Source organism: Pagrus major, chromosome 13, assembly GCF_040436345.1.
Source record: "Pagrus major chromosome 13, Pma_NU_1.0".
NCBI lineage: Eukaryota > Metazoa > Chordata > Actinopteri > Spariformes > Sparidae > Pagrus > Pagrus major.
In genome coordinates this window covers 5,010,402-5,020,031 of record NC_133227.1, presented here as the reverse complement: position 1 = coordinate 5,020,031, position 9,630 = coordinate 5,010,402, and the positions used below count along the sequence as shown (strand labels likewise).

General features: G+C 44.8%; 1 protein-coding gene across 1 annotated transcript; it reads right to left on the bottom strand.

The window, feature by feature from the left end:
- Positions 1-1,802: 1,802 nt before the first annotated feature.
- LOC141007272 (insulin receptor substrate 1-B) lies at positions 1,803-7,863 on the bottom strand. Its single transcript, XM_073479618.1, has 3 exons — positions 7,512-7,863; positions 2,009-5,125; positions 1,803-1,858 (listed from the first exon to the last, which is right to left on the bottom strand). Exons 1-3 carry the CDS (start codon positions 7,861-7,863, stop codon positions 1,803-1,805), a joined length of 3,525 nt encoding a protein of 1,174 aa, XP_073335719.1.
- Positions 7,864-9,630: the final 1,767 nt, after the last annotated feature.

Sequence of the window (9,630 nt, the reverse complement as noted above, 5' to 3'; positions counted from 1 at the left end):
GAATAAATAAGGTGCACAAGTTGTTTGTTTCATTTAGGCTCTGATTAATATTTATGTTTTCCTGTATATTTAATTTTAACACACTGCCTCTGCAGCTTTTATTTCATGACATGTAAAAGGAATGGATCTCTTATGTATTTCAGAGTGCATCAATTAAAAATGTGCTTCAGCCGTCGACATTAACCATTAAATAATTGTCATCTGTGCAACGTGAGGGAAACCTCAGAGCTGCCATGTGACATCCTGCAGCCGATACCACACACCCACACACGCACATAAACACCTGGCCCGCGTTCTGTCCCCTCTACCTCCATTTATGTGAAATGGCTCATTACCAGCAGACAAATCAATTGGCTTTGCTCTCTGAACACCCACTTGTGATAATAAGAGACTCTACAGACAACCCACAGCCTGGAAACACGGTGCTGCCCTCCAGCTTGAAGCAAAGGTACACATCAGTAAAGGATGAAAAGGAGTGAAAAGGAGAGTGACTAAGACCCAGACATGAGTTTTGTCTGTGGATTATGCACATTAACATAAAAAGCTTACACCCAGCCAGACAAATATTACCAGGAATTTTGAAATATTTCTTTCGCGTTTGGTTGTTTTTAAAAATTAACGGCAATTAGAGCTGCAACTTAGGGTTACTTTAATTATTGTTATATCAGGCAATCATTTTCTTGATTCAGCTTTTAATCATCTGGTCTATAAAACTTTAAAAGCCAAAATTGGGACCAATAGTTCATGAAAGCAGAGATATTTAGTTCACTATCATAGTGGACTAAGAAAGGCAGCAAATATTTGCATTTGAAAATCTTGAATAAACAACTTTTTGGCATTTTTTGGCATCAAAATTATCAAAATGATGGCATCTTGAATCAAAAAGTATAATTTTTACATCATCAACCTGTTTTGCAATGAATAAATTAAAAAAAATCGTCTGCAACTAACAAGTATTTTCATTATCTTCATTATTGCTCATTATTTTCTTGATTAATTAGTCAATCATTTGGTATATTTAATTGAAAATCGAAAAACACCTTTTATAATTCATCAGCAACTGAAGTGGCGTCTTCAATTTAATTGTTTTATCAAACCACTAGTCCAAAAACCAAAGATATTCATGCTTTGAGCTACACCGATTGCTTTATTAATCAATTAGTTGGTCGAAAGAATATTAATTGGCAACTATTTGATAATCTATTAATCTTTTCAGTCATTTTTCAAGCAAAAGTGTGAAATATTGTCTTCAGGTTTTTGACAAGAGAAGCATTTCTAAGACATCACTTTGGCGCTGAGAAATTGTGACAAGCATTATTTGAATTTTTTTTCTAATCGATTAATTGAGAAAACAATCATCAGATTAATCAATAATGGCAATATTCATTATTTGCAGCTGTATTTATGTAACTATCATATATGACAAAAAAAGCAGCAAATCCTCACGTTTAAGGTGCTCAAACTGGTGAGAGATTTGGCTGTTTTGCTTGAAAAATGGCAAAGTAAAGATACAAATAATGTTTGTAATCCTAACTCTTTTCAGTCGGTTGTAACAAATCAAACAATCAGAATGAATCAAGTTTGTTCCACTGAATGAAGAGGAGGAATATCAAACATCTGACCTAGTGGGTTTTTCAACAAGTGGGTGTTTTCCTCCAAATACATCCTTTACATTTTCAATTGCAGAAATCACATGAGAAACAATTGAAACATTTTATAAATTGATATAATTTTTTAATTAGCTGCTATGTCGATACATTTTTTAATAGCCTTGCGGATACTGTCTTGTACCTCTCCCTTGTTTACCCACTGTGTCTTTTCATTGCAAGGCCAGAACTGAAACCAGTAACCTGATTGCCTAGAAGATGAACAAATGAATGTGCCAATACAAATAATGCAACCATGTGCATATCATAAAAGATGATATCAAATTTTTCCGAGCATAAAATATATAAATATAAACCCATTGTTTAATAGATATTTAAAGATCTGTTCCAGTAGCACTTACCTTGACCATCCTTTCTACTGCTCTGGTGTGCTCTCAGTTCTTCTGACTTATAGAAATCAATACTGGCATAAGTGTTGAGGCTGGAGCCAGCACTGCTGCCCATAGCGCTTCCTCCAATGTTGTAGGCGGCAGAGGTACGCTCCACTCCAGCTTGAGGGCTCTCCTTAATGGCCAAGTCAAGGTCAATATAGTTAAGGCCTTGTTCAGCTGATGAGGTGGAGGCTTGTGGTGGAGGTGTGGCAGATAAACTAGCTGCCTGCCTGTTCTCCCACAGTGAGCAATCCAAACCATGCCGATGGCTCGCTGCCTGGCTGCCCTCTGGGAAGAGGGAGGTAGAAGAGGGTGGGTGGCGTGGTAGGGAGGGAGGTGAGTTAAATGTCTCTGATCGGTGGCTCTGCCGTCCTTGCGGGTCACCTCGGACCAGTCTGCTGCTCCGCTCAGGGGACTGGAAGGACTTGACTGGGGAAAAGCCCAACCCGGTCTCCTGCTCCATGGATAAGGGTTGACCAGAGTGGATGGCAGGTCTTACTGAAATGCTGGGATCTGAACCTTTGCTGTCTACAAATGGAGTAGGGGCATCTGTTGGCATTCCTGCCATCTTTACTTTTGTTCTGTACCCGGCATTGCCCTCTGCTGCCAGAGGAGAGGACGTGCCGTGTTCATGGCGGGCCTTGGGGGCAACGGCTGGTGGGCCCTGTGGAGTGCTGAATGTGGATCTAACAGGAGTCATGGGCATCGAGGTCTTCCCTAAATCCATGCTGACGTATTCGGCAGAGGTGGACAACGGAGCGGAGAAGCTGCGGGGAAGGTTGGCAGGGTTATCGTGGCAGAGGAGTGGTTGATTTACAGGCCGGAGGGTTCCATGGATGACAGGTTGTCCACGTTTAGACCCCGCACGTCCACCTTCATCATACTTATTGTCCTCCTTGAACACAATACTGACATACTCACCAACGTTTTGAGACACTGATGGCATCAGATTCTCCTTCACCCTGGGCAGGGTGTTTGCTTTAGTAATGTCTGAGGACACGCTGAGGGGACGGCCCCTCCTTTGTTGCTTTGGGCTCTTACTACTTGATCCACGTTTTTGATGGTGACGCCCATCCTTTGTGCATGTTCCCGCACTCTTGTACTCCGCCCCAGTTCTTAATAAACTTAACCCTCTCCCTGCTGATATGGACTTGTCTTCCAGGCTTTCACTGCTGGCTGAGCTGGAGGAGAAAGAAGAGGAAGACATGGAGAGTTGACAGCCTCCTGCAGAGCCCACTGTAATTTTGTTCCTCTTGCTGTATCCTACTCCCCCTCCCCTTCCAGCACTATCATGCCCACTGCTATCCTTTTTTCCTTCCCCTTTATTTAAGTCCTCCTCAAAGCGAGTATAGAGAGTGTGTTGATACGCTCGTGGCAGGGAGAAGTAGGAATTGAACATTTTTGGTTGCAGTTGGTGCTGCTCGGGGTGGGAGGGTGGTGTGCTGCAGGCAGAGCGGCTGCAGACAGGTGAGATGTTCATGTAGTCGCTGGCAGCCCGGCTTTCCATGCTGCCCCTGCTATCCCACATGCCCAGTCTGTGCAGGTCTGTGGAGCTGCTGCTATTGGGAGACATGACCATGTAGCCCTCTGAGCTGGGCTGGTGGATGTGCTGAGGGGGGGACACACTGTTGTTGGGGGTCATGGCCATGTACTCATCATCTGTTCCAGGTTTAGCACTGGCTTCAGACATACCTATCGAGAGAGAGAGTGAAACAGGAGGAGACGTCACTCCAGGCAACATTGACATATAGCCGCTATCTAGAGCTGCTCCTGCATCCACCTCTCCCCTGCTTTTGTCAGCCCTCTTCCTATTCTCCCCTACTACATCATGCTGCCCACCCCCAACTGCTCTCTCTCGGTTAGCACTCATGATGGCATATTCTTCATCATCTTCATCGTCTTCATCTTTTCTATGTGGGGCCAGTCGTTCATGGGCTGCCAGAGGCAGGGAGGCCCTCTTACTTAGCAGTCTGCGTTCGGCCTCAGATTCCCGACTTGATGCGCGCCGTAGAATCCGCCGGCCTTTTGAGCGATGATGAGATCCAAGGAGCCCTTCTCGCTGCCCCATCACTATATAGCTGGAGGAGCCTTCTCCATGTACATGATGTCCAGACAGACTGGGTACGAGCAGAGAGTGTTCCCCAGGACTGGAGCCATATTCATCTGACGAGCCGTAGTCGCTCGGTGAACCTGAAACTGAAACTCTCTGAGAAACACGAGGATAGGAGCAGATTGTCATGCCTCCCACCGCTGCCCCCACCAGGCCACACTCTGAGCCATGCCCAGAGCTGGAGGACAGACTCGGCGCAGGAGAGGGAGCAGGGTTAGGCGTGTAACGTGCAAGGCTGAGGGTTATCTTAGCAGGAGTTGGGGCCCTGGTGGGTTTGGGCCTCAGTGTCGGCGTGGTTGAGCAGGACCCATTAAGACTTGGGCTAGAGCTGGCCCATGTCCCTTTGGCACTCGCTCCACTCTCCTCCGATCTGGCCCCGATGCTGGCAGTTCGCGCCCTCGGGAATCCGTGGCGTGACGTAGGTGAAGTGCTCGTGCTGCTCCCTCCAGTTCCAGGAGTCTCTGTGCGAGCTCGTCTGGAGAAGCCCACCTGGCTCGGTGGCAGATTAGGGTGATGACGACGGCTAGGGACACTGATGGGGTTTGAAGCAGTACCACCTCCACACGACGTTCCCACAGACTGAGATTTACTGCGCTGACGGAACTCTTCGCTCAGGGCCTTCATGGCCTCTAGCAGTGTCTCGTGCATGTTCTGAGCCACCACGGAGTCGTCCACCTGCATCCAGAACTCTCCAGGGCCAGTAATTGCTGAACGACCCACCTCGATGAAGAAAAAGTTCTCTGAATGGCCACACCTGCGAACATTCATCAGCTGCAACACCACAGCTGCCACATCAGAGTTGAGTTTGACAAAGTTGACTGTCTTGTCAGTTAGGCACAGCCGGTAGATGCCCACCAAGTTTCTGGCATGTCCAAGACCTTTAGGCCAAACCTTAACCTGCCACACTTCCTTGAAGGTTGGGACAGGAGACGGAGAGCTGCACTCTCCACTACTGCCGTAGTCTTCAGGAGTTTTACCTGGAAAAATACAGAATAAATAAAAACGATTAAAGCATTGAATGACTAAACATCATCATCATACTTAGAAGAAATACGCTAAAACAGAGACTCGAGTCAACGTGACTTGGACTTGAGTCGACTCGAGTCTCTGTTTTGATGACTTGTACACTTGACTTGCACACAATAAACACTTTAAATTAATTGATATAATTTTTTGAACAGGTTCGATAAATTGGTCAATAATGTCATTATTGTTGTTATTATTATCTTTTTTCTTTATAAAGACCAGACCTCGCCACTGCAGCCCATGGTTCAATTCTAACCTGTGGCCCTTTGCTGCATGTCATCTCCCTTCTGTCTGATCCCTGTTTCCTGTCACACTTCAAGCTGTCCTATCCAATAAAGCCATCAAAATAAATAAATAAAAAATAAAGACTGGATTCTGCAGGTAAGGCTGAATCTTTCTTGAATAGGTAAAGTGGCTTGACTTTGGACTTGACTTGAATTGCCCAAGAAAAAATGTATTGGAAACAGGGTCGCGGGAAGTCAGTCACAGTTGGGGGTGCTGAGGGGTAAGTCTATGTAATGACATCAAAATGGTGTGTGACATTCATGTTTTTTGTGTTAATTTGAATGGCCAGGATAACATGTATCTGATCGCTATTAACAATTAATTTACAACTTGAGAACATTTTGCACTACAGCAGACGGCAAACTTGAACGCCAACATATTATAGGTCAAAGCAGCCACAACATCTACAGTCAACAACAGCAAGGAGATGAAGAGGGAGAGAAACTCCCCAGACTCCATTATAAAATTGCTAAATTTTGTGAGTTGTTGAGTTAGGAGAAACTTTATAAACTGTGTGAAGCACTGTTTCTGAAAATATTTTAATTATTTGGGCCATCTTGTAAATTCGGCATATGTTATTGCCTCCTTTTAGGGGGTGCTGTGTCCCCCTCAGCACCCCTAGTTCCCGTATCCATGCTTGGACTTACTTGAGACTTGGAATAATTGACTTGAGTCAAATGTCAAAATTTACAAAAAACACACAACCCATTGGAACACTGAAGGCAAAATGACAAACCAGTGTAGGTGCCACTAATAAATCACATTTTGTTTCTCTATCAGTGCTAAACTGCTACATGCAAGACTCTCCACTGTGTCTGCCAGGCAACTGTGCTGCAGCTAATTCATCACCATCACTTTTAAGCTGCGGCTATAATTAAGTCTTATGAGTTTTACAATACATCTGCTAAAAAGCACCATGCTCAGTTGTGAAATGATGCATCATAGTTCAGTTCAATGCCAATCGCTTGACAAATTACAGAATTATAATTTTGGATTTTTTTTTTTCTTCCTTCACTGAACGACTGACTACTGAAATGGTTTGCTCCCATCCTCGTGAAAAAATATGAAATTTATTAGAGATGATTCCCATGAGAATCGCTTTAACACATGTATTAATGTGTTTCAATCTATTCCTTAATCTCTTATGAGCATGCATACAGTTAAATTAGATTAAATCAAGAGCGGGGTTTTATTGTGAGATCTCAACAAAATGGGGGTCTGCAGTCTGATGTGACTCTATTTCGGGGTTCCACAACATGACAACATTAGAGCTGGGCAAGCCCATCAGTCTCTCAGCTAAGTGAAATGCAAAGACAACAGGGAGGGTGGGTGGTGGTGGTGGTGGTGCTCGGCTCCAGCATAAAGATAACAACGTAAACACGAGGAGAACCAACAGAAACGCATTTTCCAGTGAGCGCGCACTGACGATGCCATCTCCTCCCTACCACCAGCGCAAATGTAGGTTAGGCGAGCGGCAGTCGGAGCTGTGCAGAAAAACAAAAACACAGGCAGGCTCCAGCGGAGTGCACCGCGATAGGCTACTACTATATGATGCATCCGTCGGATGGTTGCTATATGCCCACTGCGCCATGCAAAAATACACCGTCGTATGAAACGGGCTGCGTTTCATCCACCAAAACGCGATCCTCTGAATATCATCACACACAGATGCTGTTTAATGCATCACATTAGATTTAGCAGAGGGAAAATGATCCGCAGGTTACAACTGTATTAAGGCTTATTGAGATTGTGCAGCACAAACACAGCACATGCCGCCCATAGCGTGTCGGTCTACCCCGTTCAGTCGGATCCACCTGCCTCTCGGTTAAAAACACACTGTCCAAATCGCATCACTTGGGCTGATTTATTGAGAGAAGACGGTTCAAACCAGACCTGCAGGACATACATTAAAATGATCCGAGCCAGCGATTTGCAATGAACAACCAGGGAATGGCCGAGCCAAATAGTGTATGGAGAACAAACAGCCTAGGGCAGGACAGGCCTGATGCAGAAACAGACAGTGGGAATCATGTCACACTTTTCATATCTTACAGTTGCACTGGAGGTCCAGCATCGCCTGGTACCACTCGTTCTGGATCTCCTCGCTGTCTGCAGCGATGGCAAAGCTCTCGCTGCGGGTATAAAGGACTATCATGTGCTTGTTCTTGGAATCTGCCCGCTTGTTGATGTTGAAGCAAGTCTCCAGGTTCAGGACTTTTTTGGGCACAGGTGATTTACTGCGGAATTTCTTCTCGTTCTCGTAATACTCGAGGCGAGCGGGACCATGCTCCGAGGCCGCCCTCAGCACGAAGAATCGCCGGTGCATTGATTTATGCTTGCGGAGATAGCCGCTTTTCTGTACATCTTCATAGTTGTGCGGCTCGGCTGCTGCTTGGTTCTCCATGGCCGAGGCAGGGTGATGAATATTACAAGCCGATAATCTCAGGGAAAAAATCGAAGCCCATGTGTACTCCTCCAACTACATCCCCATCGCCTCGTCCTCCCCGCGTCCACATTTAAGTGTCCAGCATGTGTGCGAGGGCTCAGGATGGGAAAATCAGCCAAACCATGTTTTGGATGCTGTAGTCTATCATGCTGTGAATCCAGCAGCTGCAGGAGGGTCCGCGCACCGAGCGCGCACAGCAGCGTCCTGCAGCCCAGCCCAGTCCTGCCCGATCAGGTCCGACCACGGTGCAGTTCAGCTGCTTGAGGACGTCTCCTCCACCTGTCTGAGGTTGCCCACAGTCAGTCTAAACCCTCCACTGTCAAGTAGAGGCGAATAAAGACTGAACTTCCTATAGAGATTTTCAAAATAAAACGCGCATCGTCTTAACCAAGGCCTACTAGCCATCTGCATTTTTCATCACTTATTCTGGTAAAGGACAGGGTTGAAATGCCAAGTAGGAGAGTCCTGAAGTTGGACATGAGAGGAGTTTATACACCATTTTGTCACATTTGTGCTGGCCAGTGCTCAAAAAGAAAGAAAGGCACACTTATTTATATAGCACCTTATCACAGGCAAAGGTTATTCACAGTGCTTTACAGGCAAAAATAATAATAAATAAACAGATAAGATAAATAAAAATATAGACAAGTTTGATAAAAGTGCAGGGAAATTTAAAATCAATGTAATAGAATAAATAAAAGCACCATAAAACTGATACAATACATACCCTAAAAACAGCCTGTTCATCCTGCTGTCGTCTGGCAAGCGATACACAAGTATCCACTGCCGTACCACCAGACTACAGTGCAGCATCTTTCCCTCAGCTGTGATAATTAGTTTTCTTCTTTCTTTTTTAAAAATTATTTATACACTTTTGTTATTATGTGTAGCATGCCACCATCATACAGTTGTATAATTTAGGTTGTATGGTGATATTTCAATTGAATTTTGACTCTTTAATCTTGAACAGACTATATTCAGCCACAAATCGCACACATTACTGTAGCATTACTCGATAAATGTTGTCAAATGTAATCTCCTATATTGTCACATTCCTGCAGGAACAGTGAGCTAATCTCACAACCCTAACAGTGTCCAGTTACCAACTACAGGTTCATGAGGTCATAATTTATGTGGGTTGAGACTATAATATATGCTTTAATTGTGAAAGCCATCCTCCCCAGTTTCCGGTCTTCCTCCGGGTCTCTCGGGCTGACTTGACGCAGCCTCTGCTAGACTGGCACTTCCAAGCCGGTGCCAGTCAAATGCCAGGGGGTGGTGGAGGACTGATGAGGTGCACCGAGGAACACGGTGTTCAGCCGAGGAGCACTTTGCTTCTGATCATGTGGACGATCAGACAGTTAATGTCGTGTAATTCATCATTCGTTGGTGGGATTTTCACCCCACTGACTGCACGCAGACTGGAGGAAAACAACTGCAGAACATGCTGTCTGAGAGGTCAGGGCTTATGTATGCAGCTGCAGAAAAAAAAAACTCATAGGCACAGCAGGCATATGATAAAATAACTCCCTATAGAGACACTACTGCAGAGATTTAGGCAATTAGTGTAATATTATAGTGAGGAGAATTCCAGGCTAAGGTCATGATAACATGCTTAATCCAATTAAATGTGTGATAATGAATGCACAAGTAAAGTATGCTCAACAGTGGACCATATCCTATCACATTTTAAATTATTGCTGTTGCTATTTAATGGGTGTCAGA